This window comes from Blastomyces dermatitidis (genome assembly GCF_000003525.1).
Source record: "Blastomyces dermatitidis ER-3 genomic scaffold supercont1.9, whole genome shotgun sequence".
In the NCBI taxonomy this organism is placed as follows: domain Eukaryota; kingdom Fungi; phylum Ascomycota; class Eurotiomycetes; order Onygenales; family Ajellomycetaceae; genus Blastomyces; species Blastomyces dermatitidis.
Genome location: NW_025544782.1, coordinates 3,377,685 through 3,396,550, shown reverse-complemented (window position 1 = coordinate 3,396,550; position 18,866 = coordinate 3,377,685). Strand labels below are relative to the sequence as shown.

Sequence of the window (18,866 nt, the reverse complement as noted above, 5' to 3'; positions counted from 1 at the left end):
CTCTTCCTCTTCCTGTCCCCGCCCGGACCGCGGCCGGCCTCCGGGGTGCTTTAATAGCGGCGCAGCCGCGAAATTTTTGAGGGTATAATTGCTTTTTTCAGGGATCACGTGACGCTCCAGGTGGTCTTTGACGAAGTGTGGTTAAGGGCCTTAACCGGGGAAACGGGCCGGAGGTGCGGGCGGGCGCGAGGGCCGGGATATCACGTGACGCTCCGGGGGGGGTCTTTAACGAAGTGTGGTTAAGGGCCTTAACCGGGGAAACAGGCCGGGCCGGAGGTGCGGGCGCGGGGGACGGCCGGAGGGTCACTAGAGCAGTCCGCAGCGGGCGCAGTGCCCGGTGTCCAGAGAAGGTAATAGTCCGGCATGACAATGTTAATGTCTTGATAAATGCGGTGACAAGACCTCACTTGACATGCTCAGACAGTTCTCAACGGTAGAACTGCTTCAAACACGCTTCTCTGATCAGTCAGTTGAAGCTATATCTCAATTCTTCTTTCTGTATTTACGGAGTGTCACTGCTGTCTACTCAAGTATATCCGCAAGGGAAGGATATTTTATTTATACCCTAATAGAGATTGTCATAGACATGTGTCTCACGGGTCTGAATATATATGCAGGCCGATTCACAGTGATATATGTATCTGGATGCATATATACATACATACGTATAAATACTTATTATTATTATTATTCTTCCATTATAGATATATGCAGTCAGAGACTATGACATCTCCCTGAAAACTTTTGATTCTCAGGGTTTTCCTAGTATCTGTAAAGCTAATTGTTATACATTTGTCAATTTCAGATATGCAAAATTAGAAAATTCTCACACTCACAGAGATATACACCTGTCTGAAGATAGAATATAATGTTTGTGAGTGTAGTCATGGCGTCACCGGCGGGAGGCGGGGAACTCAAATGGCGCGCCGGTGATGTTTAACCAGGACTAGTTAAAAGCCTTAACCGCGGAAGAAGCCCGGGCCGGAGGTGCGCGGCCGGGATGGCGCGTGACGCTCCGGGCGTCTTTAGCCAGGGCGGGTTAAAAGTAGTCCCGGGCCGGAGGCGCGAGCGGGTGTTGAAACCAGCCGGGCAAGTGGTCCGGGCCGGCGCGGCGCCCGAAGCCGGCCTTGACGTACCCAGGGGCTTTCAGGACGGTCCGGTTAAAGCTCTTAATCAGAGAGCGTAGTCCTCCGGCCCGTCTACACCGGCGCGGGCCAGCCCGGCGCGAAGGGCTCCCCGCGAAAGTGTGTAACACCGGGTCACGCCCCGGGTGCCCGTTTGCCAGGGTACAGTTGGGTGTCCGGACCTTTGACCGGGCTGGTGCTCCGGAGAGGGAGAGTTGTCCGATGACACGCCCGGGCAGTAGCGCGAGGGCGGCCGGCGGGTGAGAAGTGTCAGCAGGAGGCCGGAACATCGCGCGATGCTCCCGGAGACCGTTAACAGGGCGCGGAGTGAACCTGAAAACCTCCTGGCCGGGAACAAAGTCCGGCTGTGATGGAGGCGCGGTGCATCTCCGACGCCCTGCGGAGATGTTGCCGCTCGCGCACTCCGGCCGGACCACAGTCCTAGCCGGATAGACAGGGCCGTATGTATCCCACGCCGGTGACCATGGCAATAGAGCAAAACGACCAAGTCCCACTTTTCCAGGCCCAATGACGGAAAAATCCCGCCCGTTTCCTATGTTGAGGTGGCCCAGTTTCTATTTTCCCATAGAAAACCATCCCCCCCACCGTCATTTCCAGTACCAGGAGCCCAGTCTGGCAGAAGACGACCCGAGAAGCGTCCGGTGAGTATGTGTAGGCAAGAAGCTCATGCGCTTCTCTACAGGTGGCATCGCGGCGAGATTGACGGCGGTGGAGAGGGGCACCTGGGCGGCTTGTACTCTATGAGCTCCCGGACCCCTCGACCCCCGGTTTTCTCGATCCTCCGCGGTCGTCCACCAAACACCCTTAGTTCCATGTCGGATAGAGCCTTCCACGTATGGTTAAGGGCATCATCGGAGAACCCGGTGGGCCCTTCAATCCACGGCGGGCTCGAGCACCTGCCGCCGCCTGTCCTTCCCTCCATTCCGGAGAAGCGGGTCTCGCGGCGGGTGTCGGAATCCCGGAGTCCCTCGCGGGCTCCGGTTCCGGTTGAGGTCTGTCGATAGCGTATATTAAAGTTCCCACTGAGGGGCGGGGTGATACCCAATCCTTACCGGGCCGTAGTCCCGGCCGGTGTCCGAAGCCTTGTCGAGGCGGGTGGGGTGAGTACAGCTCCGGCTGGAAGCCAATTCGGACCTCCGAACTACCTCCGTAATGGCGCCCCTCGCGGATCCTTTACCCTTATTCCTATTTCTCGCGTAACCAATAGGGTTAGCAGCCCTTGGCTACACACAACTATATAGACTGGAGTTCGCGACTACTCTTCACAACTGAGCTTCAATGCTATTATACATTTGACCTTTACATTTGATCTTCCTACCGCGAATACTTCTAGTAGCTAACAGTACATATCACGCCAACCTGCAAACACCCGAATAATCGCCTGCGAGCACTTCTTCCCTTTCAAGCTCTGTCAGTCAGCAATCGCCCGTTATGACTGGAAGGACTAGAAACTCGCGTGCTTCAACCCCTGCGAACCCTACTGCAGGCACTCAGGAGCAGCAACCCGAACCATGAATAACCTCTGTGAAAGAAGTCCCAGAGGACTTACCAATCACTCGCGGGAGGCCATTCTCTGCATCTGTGACAGAGGAACCCTCCGAACCCACGAACGAACCAATCTAAGTGAAGAATATCCTTGAGCACCTCCCGCGGGATCAAGCTATCTTTCTACAAGAAATGCTTGCTGCCCGCAAACACCCTCGAACCGAGTCCCTAGACATGACCTCCAGGGACGCCCATGAACCGAAAAGAAACTTTCTTAAGCCGCGACCACTTAAGGCCACTTACAGAACCACAACCTATAAAAGCTTTTGCAAGTTTGCATTTGAAATTGACTCGCAAGCCAGGCTGTGTGACAATGGAAGATGAAGAAGCTGTCACCTACGCGATGACAGGCCTCTACTACACTGAAGCCAAGGACTGGCTGGACCATCTAGGGAATGATCATGAGAGATCCCGCTGGCCTGTTCTCAAGGCCTATCTAGAGAACAAGTGCCGCCAGAAATGCACAGACTCCAAGGGAGCCGGACACCAGGGCGCGCGCAGTTGCGGCAGGGCCTTGGGGGCTGGCCACCTGCGCGTATAACCAGATACCCCTCCCGAAGCTGTGTCCGCTTCCCCAGTTGTGCTGGAGTATCCAGCCCGGCAACAATTGAGACGCGGAGAGGGGGCTCATCTGCCCAGGCCAACTCCCGTCACGAATTCATGGCATTTGCATTGCCTTGATTACCCGGATTTTGCGGGTCCCTGGGGACCCATCTCCCATTGATGATGGGATTGGGGAAATGTGGCGCGGCGCGAGGACTGTTGATAGGGAACCTAGGTATATTTGCCTATGCCTGGTCGGAGATCGTGCGGGTAGGGGGGGGGTGGTCGTAGGCCCGTGGGGCCGCAGGGCGCACTGGCAGCACCGGGAGCTTTGCAGGAACTGTCAGCTAGGGTCTGCAAGGAATTACTTGCGGGGAGACTTACAGCAAAGTGTGATTCAAAGGTTGCTTAAGCCAGCGTACGATTACAGGCGTACGCCGGCTTCTTATATACCGTACACTAAATTAATTGGTGGCCGCTATGGCCCCTTTACATTCGTAAGCAAGTTCGGAAGCGGCCGCGTTATTATCCGACGGTCGTACGTTCTTCCGAACCACAAAAGGGCGGGACTGCGGTGCTGGGAGCCAGGGGCTGGCCTGGGGGAGGAACGGGGTTGGCTGCTGGCCCGAAGATCGGGTGCGGTGGCGGGGCTGAGGGGGGTGGAGGCGCTGGCGCGGGTGGTGGCGCCCCTGCTCCACAAGCCGGCAGAAAGCGACCAGAGGTGTCGCGGGGACGTCCACGAGAAGCTCGGCGGCGGCCAGACATTGTTCGCGAAGGTGTTGGAATTGGAAAAATTGGAAAAATTTTGATTCTTGGGAAGTTCTTGAACCAACACTCAGACATTGTCAGGAACACTCTCTGTCTGTCATCTGGGTGGAAACACTTCGCGGATGGATGAGGATACTCACAGTTTGTGGGAATGAGAGCTGTTACAGAAAAAGAGAAAAGAAGATGGGGTTTCACGGACACATCTGAGGTATTTATACTACTCTAGACAGGTTTGTTTGCACTATGAGTGATCCCGCGGAACAGCCAGATAACTCTAGCAAACAAAGGGTGATTGTGGATCGCAGGCCTGAATCTTTCTATGTGACTACAAAGAGTCATTATTATTATTATTATTCTTCAATTATAGATGTATGCAGTCAGAGACTATGACATCTACCTGAGAACTAAAAGTTCTCAGGGTTTTTCCTATATCTATAAAGTTAACTATTATACATTCACCAATTTCAGATATGCAAAATCAGAAAATTCCAGCCCAGAATACAAAAACTGTTTACAAATTGCAGTGTTTTAACATCTTCTGATACTTTGAAACCATTTGACAATATCATGACAAAAGAAAAGAGAACACAGTCTTAAAGATAGACACATTAAATAGATAGATAGAAAAGAATAGAAAGGAAAAAGTAAAGTAAAATAAAGAGAGCTACAGAACAAGACCTCTGCAGTTTACACCTTAAGATATATACATATTTTAAGACCCTATATAACCGACCGCCGCCTCTGTCCTCTCAGGCCCGCTCCAGGGGTTATCATTCCCCCTAAAGGGCCGCCGCCCGGCTAGCTCCTGTAACTAGCTTACCTATAAGTGGGATCCTCACTAAGAATAACACCAGAGCTACTCAATTCTAGTTAAGTCTCTAACCTTCCAGCTGCCAATCTCGGCATTCCAGGCTACCGATTGGCCGTCACGGTCTTGCTTGCACTAACCACCTATTAAGGGCGCCTAGGCCTCGTCTCACCTAGGTCCTTGCTATGCCCAGGGGGTGTCCTAATCGGATGGTTTTTAAATCTCATTCCCCGGAAGTGGGTGCCTAGAGTGGGGGGGATGAGACCTGGCCAGTTAAGCTAGACGATGATTCGCTATCCTGCGGGCACTCTAGACCTCAATCACTCTAGTACTGATCTAACTTGAAGCGCCCGGGGGGCTGTTAACCCTAAGATCAGTGAGAATTAGCGCCCGGGAACCCCCGGGATGAACACCTTAAGCTTGACAATGATTCGCTATAGTGCACCCGGGGGCCCCCGGTACTGTTTTATGACTTAACAGTGGAAGCTATGGTTAAGATGGCCCTCGCAGGGTTCGAACCTGCCCCCTCTTGGCATTCATTCCCCGGGGGGAAGGCCGTTAATTGGGGCTCCATGGTAGCGTAGTTAACCACTACGCCACCGGGCCGACTACAAAGGGTGATTGCAGGCCGCGGACATCTTAATTCTACAATTCTACAGAGTTGGTGAAAATGCGCATGTAATTAGTGCTGTACAGCCTTCTTATTCAGTTAGTTATAATAATTGACGCTTCATCATCTGCTGCGAGGTAGATATAAATCTCATCAATCTCAATAATCTCAACCCTTTTTTCAAAAGTTAGCCTTATATCTCATATTATTATTATTATTGTTACAAGCATATGCTGGCTTACGCTCGCTTTTCTGCTTGCGCAGCCCTCTCTATCACTTTCACTCTTCTCTTCAACCACTCTCTACTCTCTCTTCCACCTCTTACTCTCTACTCTCTCTATCATCATCATCATCTCTACCGTCTCTATCACTCTCTCTCTCTATCACCCTCTTCTTCTACCTCTCTCTTACCACTTCTTATCACCTCTTTCACCTCTTTCACTCTCTTCACCCTCTACTCCCTCTATCACTATTATCACCTCTACCGCCTCTACTCTAGACTGGCCGCCGGGACCATGAATTTCACATTTGGTCCCATTTGGTCTGGTCCCATACATTTCTTGGCGTGAGTCCCACCAGGACCAAGCCTCAAAAAAATCTGAAAATGGACCATTTCTGAGAGAAATGGCGTGAAAAATGACCAGATTTAATTCAAGAACAGTGAAATGGGAGTAATTTTCCAGGATAAACTGTGAAAGATGATCATTCTTCCAAAATCAGAATGGGACTGGGACTGAAGGTCAAAATCAGTCCCATTCGGTTCATTCAGTGATTGCTTATATAATCAGAATTTGGTAATGATTATTGGTAACGCTCATGAAACAACTAAATACATTCTTGTGCAAGTTTATCCTTCACTTTCTCATGAAAACTACACTTCTCTGATATACTGTGATCAGAGGTATTAAACTGTCTGATAATTCCATGTTTTACAATCATGAGTTTCTTGATTGTTTCTCCTTGTAATTGTCCCTGGTGATAGTGATAAATATCTCAACTTGAGTTGAACTTTCACTCCATTCTCACCCCTGTCAATGGAATTGCCAGAATATCACGCGTCATCAGTGCAACAGTTGAATATGTACTCTCAACAATTTTTCATAACTCTAGAATTGATTTGGCGCGTAAATTCATTGAATCATCTTGAAGATAGCAGTCAAATTCAGTTTTACAAGCATGTAGTTTTGCCTGATTTTCAGTTGCAATCAATGTATGCAAGTCCTGTTTCAAAGTTAGTATTATAGTTCTATGTGATATGAAGTGTTATCAAAGATTGTTACTTACTAGAGAATTGTATTTCACTATCTTCACATCTCAAACATCTGCTCATTCAAATCTCTGATAGTTGACATTGTAGTAGTCTCAGACTAATTTGACATATGAGTCTCATTTCTCCTCTGTCCAATCTTGAGAAGTGTAGGTGTTAACTCAATGAGAGGGATCTAGTAGAGCTGCTACAGCATAGTACTCTGTAAAAGGTTGTTCTGTTTTACTGTAGTAATATGCCAGTTTATTCCTTGCAGCAACAATAGCCTGCACTATAGCATCATCCCAGACTGAATTTCTTTTTGAGTGATTCAACTGCTTCTCAAGATGAGTAAATAAACTGTTATACACTCACCAGACTGACTGCAGCATTGGTGTACAAGTGATTGAGACTGCCTTTGTTGTCTTATAAAACTGAAACAGTAAATCAATCACATATTTCAACTGAGTTCACTTCATATCAGAAAGTTTCAATATCTGAATCTTTTCTCAATCAGAGTGTTGCACTCAATGATCAATCATCTGACACAATCAAAGAGTCTGAACAGTCATCTTATATATTGAACTTCACTGTGTTCTAACATTCTGTATCATATTCAGTGATGTGACTGATTTGTTTGTTTGTTGAATATCATGAAATCATTGTTATTGTTTAGAAGAGGTACAAATCACATTAGCAATGTTTTGAATCTATGATATTTAAATTATTAGTCAATCTATTCAAAATTAACAGTAGTGTTATCAAAAAGCATTATCAAAAAGCAATATCAAAAAGTGTTATTAAAAAACATTATCTTTTGCAAAGTGAATGCAAAAGTTACTTGAGTAATCACTTTCATCTCATTCTCATCTCAAGAATCAGTCATCTCATTATTCTTTGCCTTGATGTTAAGATTCTTTATCAGTGTTTGCATCACAAGTTGAATCACATGAGTAATACAGAGGATATGACCTTGTTTATCATTTCAGAAATGCAAAGCCAATTTTTGCTTCAAGCTCTTCATCATAGTGTAGTTATTTGCAGCATTGTCAGTTATAATTGTAAGAAGACTGAGACTAATATCTCAATAGTCATTTTTAATCACAGTTATTAATATCTCTGTCATATAATCCTCAGTATGACTACTGATCAATGATTCAAATTCAATTAATGTCTCTTAATAAGTTCAGTTCTCATCAATGTAATAACATGTAACTCTCATAAATGCAAGATTGTTTGTACTAGTTCATGCATTCACTGTGAGAGACACTCTTTGATGATTCTTCAACTCTGATTCTAGATATTGTATATTGACTTTGTAGTGTGTCTTGAGATTGAACTGAAGACAGGATTAATGTAGAATATGAAGATTTGAATTAAGTATTTGAAGAAGTGTTCAGAATTCGGGGTTTTCAATTAATTGAAGAGAAAGATTCAGAGATATACATATATAAAGTAATTGTTCACAGAAGTTATCAGATGAGAGTTGTGAAATCAGAGTACTGATACAGAGTTGTTTTCACATGATTTTCTTCAAATTAGAAAGTTAGTGTTATCAAAAATCATTACCTGGTAGAGTAACTTATCAGCTCAGTAGTAATTTTCTGATTATTTTCCTTTTGTTGTCTGCATTCTGATGACTTCAGATGTTAAGAAATTTCTTCAGAGTTATAATCAGTTCATGATAAATGTTTCTGAATGAAGTTGCAGTGATTATAGCAGAGAGATGACTCTTCAGTAATCTGCAATACAACCTGTTGATAATTATTTCATAGTTCATCTTGATATTTGTGTTGAGTTTTTCATAAATTTTGTGGCCTGAAATCAGATGTGAAGAATGAAGTGATTATTCATCATAATTGAAAGAGAGTATTCTGTGTTGAATTGTAAATAACATAGACTTTGTGATTCACAGTGATTTCTTGAAGAGTTTGTGAATCTTCAATAGAAGTAAAAGAAGTGAATTCAGAAAACATGATAATAATTTAAGAAAGATGATAATTTATTTTCAATAACTGATCACTGATGTGTGTAAGAAGAATTAATATAAGAGAAAATAATCTTGTTTCTTAGCTTAGTTATAATTTTAGTACTAACTCAGATTAAATATCATTGATGTATAAAAGTAAATAAACAATCTTGATTAATCTCTGTCATATTTCTTAAAATATATTAATATTGTAAAAGAGAGTGTTACTAAATTGTGTTATCAGATGATATTATTAAAAATATATTAATATTGTGAATATCAATGTTGAAAAAATATTGATACTTATACATTATAGTGATTTGTGAATCATGATAGTTAAATATATATATATATATATATATTGTTCCTGACTTGATTACAACTTGTACAATAATTTTTAAAAACTCAAAATTAATTTCAATTATTAATAATTATGAACTTACAACTAAACTAACTAATATAAAAAGAAAAAAACTTTTTCTACTCATTATCTTTCTTCTCTTTCTCATTCTTCTTATCATTCTTCATAATTCACTTCTTATTCTTCTCCTCCTTCTTCTCCTTCTCATCTGAGATGATAATCACCTCAAAATCTCTCTTCACTGCCTTCTCAGAAGGGGGTTTCTGCTGCTCTCTCTCAGCCAGGTCAACCTGTGTCTCAAAATCCCGCATTTCCTGGTCTGCTGTCTTGAGTTCCATCTCAGTGATAAGCAGATTGACATGCTCAGAGAGCAGAGCTGCCTTCTCAATGTTCTGAATCATGAAGTGCATTCAAGATCTGAACAAGGCCTCAATCCTCTTCTTCTCTGCCAGCTCCTGCTAATCAATTAGAGAACAGAAGTGTTATCAAAAATCATTAACTCTCAATAAATAAAAAACTTATCAGTTTTGACTTCTTTGTCTCTCACTTCAACATCTCCTCAATCTTCTTCTATCACTGCTTATTTGCAGTAATACTCTTCTTCTCTCTCTCTCTCTTCATCTTGATCTCAAATCATTCTCAGAACTTCTCCTGATCTCATCACTGCTGCATGAGGCTCTTCACTATCTTCTTCTTCAATCTCTCACAGGCAGCGCCATCCGCATTATTCCTATACTTAGTTCAGTCTAAATCTATCAGAAGTGTTACTTAAAATTGTTATCATTCTGCTTTCTTACAGAGCCTCTTCAAGACATTATAACATGCCTTGTGATCTGTCTCCTCTCACTTGAACATCTTCTTCTTCTCTCTCTTCAATCTGTGACAGCGCTCATGCGCCTTGATGGTCCGCAGGACCGCAGAATATTTGAAGAGGAATGACATGATTAGTTTCAGTAAGTGTTGAAGAGAGGTGAAGGCAGGAGAGGCGGCCAGAAATGATATGATAATAGTGATAATAGTGATGATGATAATAATGATGATGATGATAGTAATAATGATGATAATAGTGATGATAGTGATGATGATGATGATAATGATGATGATGATGATGATGATGATGAAAGAGAGAGTGTATTGAAATATATTACTGACTTATCAAATATAAAGAGACTCAAAGAAAATATTAACAGCTTTCAGTGATGTACAGAAACAGCTACAGTGTTGCATAGCAACATCATCTTTATTCAATGCATACACTGTTGATATTCTTTGTATACAGTTATCATATAATCTGTATCAGAGATACATGCAGAAAACAGATCTTTGTTACTAGAGTAAATGATTGCAGCAATTCTCTGTTTTCATATTATAAAGATAAGTTATTCTCATTTCTTTCTTCTCTCTTTTCTCTTCTTCAATCAACCACGAATTCCAAGCTGATATGAAAACTATTAAAACACTCTCAGAAACCCTCAAATTGAAGAGTATAGACTAATCAAATTTCAAATGCAGAAGAAATCAAATTATCTTCTACAGATTCAATTACTCACTTCTTCTTAAATAAAACAGCAGTCGCGTCCCTCTCCCCCCTCCAACCAAATGAAACATGGCCCGCGAAAAGCGAGTACCACGCCAGGCCATAATAATCAACACAGCCCCAGCACGCAGGGCTGCATATGCGCAGCGTGTGCTGAACTGAGAGACTGTGTGAGTTGCAAACTGGTGACAGCATCCCAGGGAGAGCCATGCGGCGTGGGAAAGCCGCAACTCTCAGCCACATGTACAGAGAATGAATCACTGCAGTAAGTACATGTGCATTGAAGTAATGCTTTTTGATAACACTCAGTCTCTGATATGATGAAAATAGAGTCTCTCTGTGAGATCTGTTTCTATCAGAAGTCAGAGAATCTTATATTTCTCAAGACTATCTTCACACATCTTGTCTGTGAAATTGATGAGGGAAATCATCAATTCCAGTGTTCTGCTCTTGATGTCATTCAAGTAGCAGCAGAGTTCACCCTGGTCACACTTTTTGAGTGTATATTTTCTAATTATTCACATTTATATAGATATATACTGATTATTTGTTAGATGATATTAAGATAATGACTCATCACAGTCATATTACTCTCACTGTGAGAGATACACAGTTGATGATGAACATTGTGAAGACTCTGAGAAGTGAGTATTTTAAGAATACTGTGACTCTGTGATCTTGATTTTTTTTTATTTTTGTTTTTTGTTTTTTCTTTTTCTTTTCTTTTTTTTTTTAATTTTTCTTTCTCTTTCTATCTTTTTCTTTCTCTTCTTTTTTTCTTTCTCTTTTTTTTTTTTTTTTTTTTTTTTTTATTGTGATTTTTTCTTGTTGTTTTGTTTTTTGTTTTTTTGTTATTTTTTATATTTTACATTTTTTTTTTAATTAAAATGATATTAATTATAATCTGTGTTCAGAAAAGTAATGATATTTGATAACACTCTCTATTGAATTTTCAACAAATAAGCACTATGTTATGATATTATGTAAGTGAGAAATGATTTCATGATTTCATTTAATGTCATTTTCAATAATGAAATCAGAATGAAAATGTGACTAAGAATTCAAACATATTCTTTATCTGAGACTAGATTTTTATTTGAAAAGTGAATCTGAAATCTTTAATATTTGAAATAACAGGATTTGAAATCAATGTGATGAATACAAATCATGATCAGAAGTAATGCTTTTAGACAATGTAATAACTGTAAAGTTTGATTCTGATCTCAGACACAGTTACACAGTCAGTCTACTCTACTCTCTTCTTCTATCACTCTCTTTCACTCTGTATCACCTCATATTAGACTGACTGTGTGACCATGTCTGAGATCAGAATCAAACTTTACAGTTGTCACATTGTCTAAAAGTATTACTTCTGATCATGATTTGTATTCATCACATTGATTTCAAATCACATTATTTCAAATATTAAAGATCTCAGATTTACTTTTCAAATAAAAATCTAGTCTCAGATAAAGAATATGTTTGAATTCTTAGTCACATTTTCATTCTGATCTCATTATTGAGAATGATATTAAATGAGATCATGAAATCATTTCTCACTTACATAATATTATAACATAGTACTCATTTGTTGAAAATTCAACAGAGAGTGTTATTAAATATTATTACTTTTCTAAACACAGATTATAATTCATATAATTTTAATTATAAAAAAAATATAAAATACAAAAAAAAAAACAAAAAACAAAAAATAAAACAAAAACAAGAAAAAATCACAATAAAAAAAAAAAAAGAAAAGAAAACATACACTTAAAAAGTGTGATCAGAGTGAACTCTACTGTCACTTGAATAACATTAAGAATAGAACACTGAAATCAATGATTCTCTTCATTGATTTCATAGACAAGACATATGAAGATGATCTTGAGAAATATAAGATACTCTGACTTCTGATAAAAACAGATCTCATAAAGAGACTCTATTTTCATGATATCAGAGACTGAGTGTTATCAAAAAGTATTACTTTCATGCAATGTATATACACTTACTGCAGTGATTCACTCTCTGCACATGTAACTGAGAGTTACAGCTTTCTCACACTGCACAGCTCTCTATGAAATACTGCTGTCAGTTTGCAATTCATACAGTCTTTCAGTTCAGCATGCACTGTGCATATGCAGCTCTGTGTACTGAGACTGTGTTGATCATTATGGCCTGGTATAGTACTCACTTTTCACAGGTCATGTTTCATTTGAGAGAGAAGAGAAAGACATGACTGTTGTTTTATTAAGAGAAGAATGAATAATTAGTATTATTGAATATAATTTAATTCATCTGTATTTAAAATTTGATTAGTCTATACTCTTCAATTTGAGGGTTTCTAAGAGTGTTTTAATAGTTTTCATATCAGCTTGAACTTAGTAGTGAGTTGAAGAAGAAGAGAAAAGAGAGAAGAAAGAAATGAGAATAACTTATCTTTATAATATGAAAACAGAGAATCACTGCAATTATTCTCTCTAGTAATAAAGATCTGTTTTCTACATATATTTCTGATATAGATTATATAATAAATGTATACAAAGAATATTAATAGTGCATGTATTGAATGAAGATAATATTGCTATGTAACACTGTAACTGTTTCTGTACATTTCTGAAAGCTGTTAATAATTTCTTTATCTCTTCATATTTAATAAGTCAATAATATATTCTGATGCACTTTCTCTTTCATTATTATCATCATTATCATTATCATTATTATTATTATCACTATCATTATTATTATCATTATTATTATTATTATTATTATATTATTGCTAACTGTCTCTTCTGTCTTTATCTCTCTTCAACACTTATTAAAATTAATTATATTATCTCTTTTTAAATATTCTGCGGTTCTGCGGATTATCAGGACGCGTGAGTGCTGTCACAGATTGAAGAGAGAGAAGAAGAAGATGTTTAAGTACAGAGAGACAGATTGTAAGATATGTTATAATATCTTGAAGAGACTCTGTAAGAGAGTAGAATGATAATAATTTTAAGTAACACTTCTGATAGATTTGGACTGAACTAAGTATAGAAATAATACAGATGACATCACTTATGAGAGATTGAAAAAGAAGATAGTAAAGAGTTTCATACAGTAGTAGTAAGATTAGAAGAAGTTCTGAGAATAATTTAAGACTAAGATAAAGAGAGAGAGAGAGAAGAAGAGTGTTACTGTAAATAAGCAGTAGTAGAAGAAGATTAAGAAGGTATTAAAGTAAGAGATAAAGAAGTCAAAACTGATAAGTTTTTTATTAAGAGGTAATGATTTTTAATAATACTTCTGTTCTCTAATTGATTAGCAGAAGCTGGCAGAGAAGAAGAAAATTGAGACCTTGTTCAGATCTTGAATGCACTTCATGATTCAGAATATTGAGAAGACAGCTCTACTCTCTGAGCATGTTAATCTGCTTACTACTGAGATGAAACCCGAGACAGCAGACTAGAAAATGCAGGATTTTAAGACACAGATTAATCTGACTAAGAGAGAGTAGCAGAAACTCTTCTCTGAGAAGACAGTAGAGAAAGATTTTGAGATGATTATTATCTCAGATAAGAAGAAGAAGAAGAAGAATGAGAATAAGAAGAAAGATAATAAGTAGAAAAAGTTTTTTTCTTTTTATATTAATTAGTTATAAGTTCATAACTATTAATTAATAATTGAAATTAGTTTTAAGTTTACAAAAATTATTGTACAAGTTGTAATCAATTATCAATATCAGAAATAATATATATATATATATTCAACTATTATATCACTATAATGTATAAGTAGTAACATTTTTTCAACATTGATATTTATAATATTAATATATTTTTAATAATATTATCTGATAATGTAATTTGATAACACTCTCTTTTATAATATTAATATATTTCAAGAAATATAACAGAGATTAATCAAGATTATTTATTTACTTTTATATATCAATGATATTCAATCTGAGTTAGTACTAAAATTATAACCAAGTTAAGAAAGAAGATTATTTTCTCTTATATTAATTCTTCTTACACATATCAGTGATTAGTTATTGAAAATAAATTATTATCTTTCTTAAATTATTATCATATCTTCTGAATTCACTTCTTTCACTTCTTTTACTTCTATTGAAGATTTATAAACTCTTTAAGAAATTACTGTGAATTATAAAGTCTATGTTATTTACAATTCAATATAGAATACTCTCTTTCAATTATAATAAATAATCACTTCATTCTTCATATCTGATTTTAGATCATGAAATTTATGAAAAACTCAATATAAACACTGAGATGAACTATGAAATAATTATCAACAGATTATATTACAGATTACTGAAGAGTCATCTCTCTGCTACAATTACTATAACTTTATTCAGAAATATTCATTATAAACTGATTATAACTCTGAAGAAATTTTCTGACATCTGAAGTCATCAGAATACAGATAATAAAAGAAAAATAATCAGAAAATTACTACTGAGCTGATAAGTTACTCTATCAGATAATAATTTTTAATAATACTAACTTTCTAATTTGAAGAAAATTATATAAAAATAACTATGTATCAGTACTCTGATTTTATAACTCTTATCTGATAACTTCTGTGAATAATTACTTCACATGTGTATATCTCTGAATCTTTCTCTTTAATTAATTGAAAACTCTGAATTCTGAACACTTCTTCAAATACTTAATTTAAATCTTCATATTTCACATTGATTCTGTCTTCAGTTCAATCTCAAGATATACTACAAAGTCAATATATAATATCTAGAATCAGAGTTGAAGAATCATCAAAGAGTGTCTCTCACAGTGAATGTATGAACTAGTATAAACAATCTTACATTTATAAGAGTTATATATTATTATATTGATAAGAACTGAACTTATTAAGAGATATTAATTGAATTTGAATCATTGATCAGTAGTTATACTGAGAATTATATAACAGAGATATTAATGACTGTGATTAAAAATAACTATTAGAATATTAATCTCAGTCTTCTTATAATTATAACTGATAATACTGTAAATAACTACACTATGATGAACAGCTTGAAGTAAAAATTAACTTTGCATTTCTGAAATAATAAACAAGATTATATTTTCTGCATTACTTATGTGATTCAACTTATAATGAAAACACTGATAAAGAATCTTAACATTGAGATAAAGAATAATGAAATAACTGATTCTTAAGATGAGAATAAGATAAAAGTAATTACTTAAGTAACTTTTACATTCACTTTGTAAAAGATAATGTTTTTTGATAATACTTTTTAATATTGCTTTTTGATAATACTTTTTAATAATACTACTGTTAATTTTGAATAGATTGACTAATAATTTAAATATCATAGATTTGAAACATTGTTAATGTGATTTGTATCTTCTCTAAATAATAACAATAATTTCATAATATTCAATAAATAAATAAATCAGTCACATCACTGAATATAATACAGAATGTTAGAATATAATGAAGTTCAATATATAAGATAATTATTCAGACTCTTTGATTGTGTCAGATAATTAATTATTGAGTACAACACTCTGATTGAAAAAAGATTCAGATATTGAAACTTTCTGATATGAATTAAACTCAGTTGAAATATATGATTGATTTACTATTTCAGTTTTATAAGATAATAAAGACAGTCTCAATCACTTGTACATTAATACTGCAGTCAGTCTGATAAGTGTATAATAGTTTATTTACTCATCTTAAGAAGCAGTTGAATCACTTAAAAAGAAATTCAGTCTGAGATAATACTATAGTGCAGACTATTATTACTGCAAGAAATAAACTGATATATTACTATAGTAAAACTAAACAATCTTTTACAGAGTACTATACTCTAGCAGCTCTACTGCCCCGGTGGCCGAATGATTAATGCGGCCACCCGGTAGCGCCTTGGCGTGGGAAACCAAGGCGTGTGGGTTCGAAACCCGCAGGGGATACATTAAATCCGGAACTCAAGCACCTCAGGTTTCTAATAAATACAGAGGTGTACAAATCGCTTCAATAAAATCGCTCTATGTTTCTGGGCTGGGAAGTTATTATCGCATGTATCTAATTGTCACTCCCTTATATTTCCTATGTTCTTGTTATCTTGGCGTGGTCTCAACACCTGTATTTCCTCCTGTATAATCAACACTTGACCTGTATTTAACATCACGCAAGGACTCATCATAAGCTCCGCTTGCATATGAGTATAATGAAAGAATAATAGTAATAATAAGTAGCAGCTCTACTAGATCTCTCTCATTGAGTTAATATCTACACTTCTCAAGATTGAACAGAGAAGAAATGAGACATGTATATTAAATTAGTCTGAGACTACTACAATATCAACTATCAGAGATTTGAATAAGCAGATGTTAGAGATGTGAAGACAGTGAAATATAATTCTCTAGTAAGTAATAATCTTTAATAACACTTTATATCACATAGAACTATAATACTAACTTTGAAATAGAACTTGTATACATTGATTACAACTGCCCCGGTGGCCGAATGGTTAATGCGGCCACCCGGTAGCGCCTTGGCGTGGGAAATCAAGGCGTGTGGGTTCGAAACCCGCAGAGAATACATTAAATCCGGAACTCAAGCACCTCAGGTTTCTAATAAATACAGAGATGTACAAATCGCTTCAATAAAATCACTCTATGTTTCTGAGCTGAGAAGTTATTATTGTATGTATCTAATTATCACTTCTTTGTATTTTCTATGTTCTTGTTATCTTGATATGATCTCAACATCTGTATTTCCTTCTGTATAATCAACACTTGACCTGTATTTAACATCACGCAAGAACTCATTATAAGCTCCGCTTGCATATGAGTATAATAAAAGAATAATAATAATAATATAATTAATTACAACTGAAAATCAGACAAAACTACATTCTTGTAAAACTGAATTTGATTACTATCTTCAAGATAATTTAATAAATTTATACATCAAATCAATTCTAGAGTTATGAAAAATTGTTAAAAGTATATATTCAACTGTTACACTGATGATGCATGATATTCTGACAATTTCATTGACAGAGATAAAAATGAAGTGAAAGTTCAACTCAAGCTGAGATATTTATCACTATTATCAGAGACAATTATAAGAAAAAATAATCAAGAAACTCATGATTATAAAACATGAAATTATCAGACAGTTTAATATCTCTGATTACAGTATATCAGAGAAGTATAGTTTTCATGAGAAAGTGAAGAATAAACTTATACAAGAATGTATTTAGTTGTTTCATGAGTATTATTAATAATCATTATCAAATTCTGATTATATAAGTAATCACTGAATGAACTGAATAAGACTGAATTTAATCTTCAGTCTCAGTCTCATTCTGATTTTGAAAGAATGATTATCTTTCACAGTTTATTCTGAGAAATCACTCTCATTTCACTGTTCTTGAATTAAATCTGATTATTTTTCACATCATTTCTCTCAGAAATGATTCATTTTCAGATTCTTTTAAGACTTGGTCCTGGTGAGACTTACGCCAAGAAATGTATGAGATCAGATCAAATGAGATCAAATGTGAAATTTATGATCTCAGCGGCCAGTCTACTCTGTATCATCTCTATTACTTCTTCTATCTCTTTCATCTCTTACTATCTACTCTCTCTACTATCATCACCGTCTCTATCACTCTGCAGCTTCTCTATCACTTTCACTCTCTCTTCAGATTATCTCTTATCATCTCTTATTCTCTCTTTTACCTCTTTCATTCTCTATTCTCTCTATCACTATCACTGTGTCTATCACTTCATAGCTTCATCTATCACTTTCACTCTCTATCTCTACTCTCTTATCATCTATTTCACTTCTACTCTCTCTATCATCATCACCGTCTCTACTGCCTCACAGCTCTCTCTATCACTTTCATCTCTCTATCTCTATCTCTCTCTTATCACTTCTACTCTCTCTATCACTATCACCGCCTCTATCACTCTGCAATTTCTCTCTATCATCATTATCATCTCTATTATCTCACAACTCTCTTTATCACTTTCATTCTCTATCTCTATTCACTGTTATCACTCTTTTCACTTCTTTCAGTCTTTACTCTCTTATTATTATTATCATCATCATTTCTACTTCTTCTACTACTCTCTTTCACTCTGTATCATCTCTATCACTATTATCAGATTAATCACAGCTGTACAGACTGCAGAGTCAGCTATTCAATCTCATTCATAAATTCAAAGAAATATATATAACATCACATGAGATTTTATTACAGAGTATTTAGCAGTATATACTATAAACACAGAGATTAAAATATGATAGAGATAGTAAGAGAGAAGTAGAGATAGTAAAAGTAAT

General features: G+C 37.1%; 5 protein-coding genes and 1 non-coding gene across 6 annotated transcripts in view; 3 read left to right on the top strand and 3 right to left on the bottom strand.

Annotated features, from left to right (window-relative positions):
* BDCG_17664 overlaps window positions 1–98 on the top strand; it is a 4,080-nt gene extending 3,982 nt beyond the window's left edge. Inside the window, exon 1 of the ribosomal RNA XR_006700912.1 lies at window positions 1–98. This exon is cut by the window's left edge and continues 3,982 nt beyond it. This is a non-coding gene — a ribosomal RNA (28S ribosomal RNA).
* A 573-nt stretch (window positions 99–671) lies between these two features.
* BDCG_17662 (uncharacterized protein) lies at window positions 672–4,195 on the bottom strand. Its single transcript, XM_045426755.1, has 3 exons — window positions 3,618–4,195; window positions 1,900–3,562; window positions 672–1,699 (listed from the first exon to the last, which is right to left on the bottom strand). The coding sequence occupies exons 2-3, from the start codon at window positions 2,065–2,067 to the stop codon at window positions 1,040–1,042; spliced, it is 828 nt and encodes a 275-aa protein (XP_045282328.1). The 5' UTR covers window positions 2,068–3,562; window positions 3,618–4,195; the 3' UTR covers window positions 672–1,039.
* On the top strand, window positions 3,004–3,231 carry BDCG_17663 (uncharacterized protein; the record flags this gene model as incomplete). Its single annotated transcript, XM_045426756.1, has 1 exon — window positions 3,004–3,231. One exon carries the CDS (start codon window positions 3,004–3,006, stop codon window positions 3,229–3,231), a length of 228 nt encoding a protein of 75 aa, XP_045282327.1.
* On the top strand, window positions 3,431–4,496 carry BDCG_17661 (uncharacterized protein; the record flags this gene model as incomplete). Its single annotated transcript, XM_045426754.1, has 1 exon — window positions 3,431–4,496. One exon carries the CDS (start codon window positions 3,431–3,433, stop codon window positions 4,040–4,042), a length of 612 nt encoding a protein of 203 aa, XP_045282326.1. The 3' UTR covers window positions 4,043–4,496.
* Window positions 4,497–9,165: 4,669 nt separating this feature from the next.
* Window positions 9,166–9,396, bottom strand: BDCG_17660 (uncharacterized protein; the record flags this gene model as incomplete). The annotated part of the gene is made up of 1 exon (XM_045426753.1): window positions 9,166–9,396. The coding sequence occupies one exon, from the start codon at window positions 9,394–9,396 to the stop codon at window positions 9,166–9,168; it is 231 nt and encodes a 76-aa protein (XP_045282325.1).
* A 259-nt stretch (window positions 9,397–9,655) lies between these two features.
* Window positions 9,656–9,937, bottom strand: BDCG_17659 (uncharacterized protein; the record flags this gene model as incomplete). Its single annotated transcript, XM_045426752.1, has 2 exons — window positions 9,656–9,725; window positions 9,843–9,937. 2 exons carry the CDS (start codon window positions 9,935–9,937, stop codon window positions 9,656–9,658), a joined length of 165 nt encoding a protein of 54 aa, XP_045282324.1.
* Between the last annotated feature and the right edge of the window lie 8,929 nt (window positions 9,938–18,866).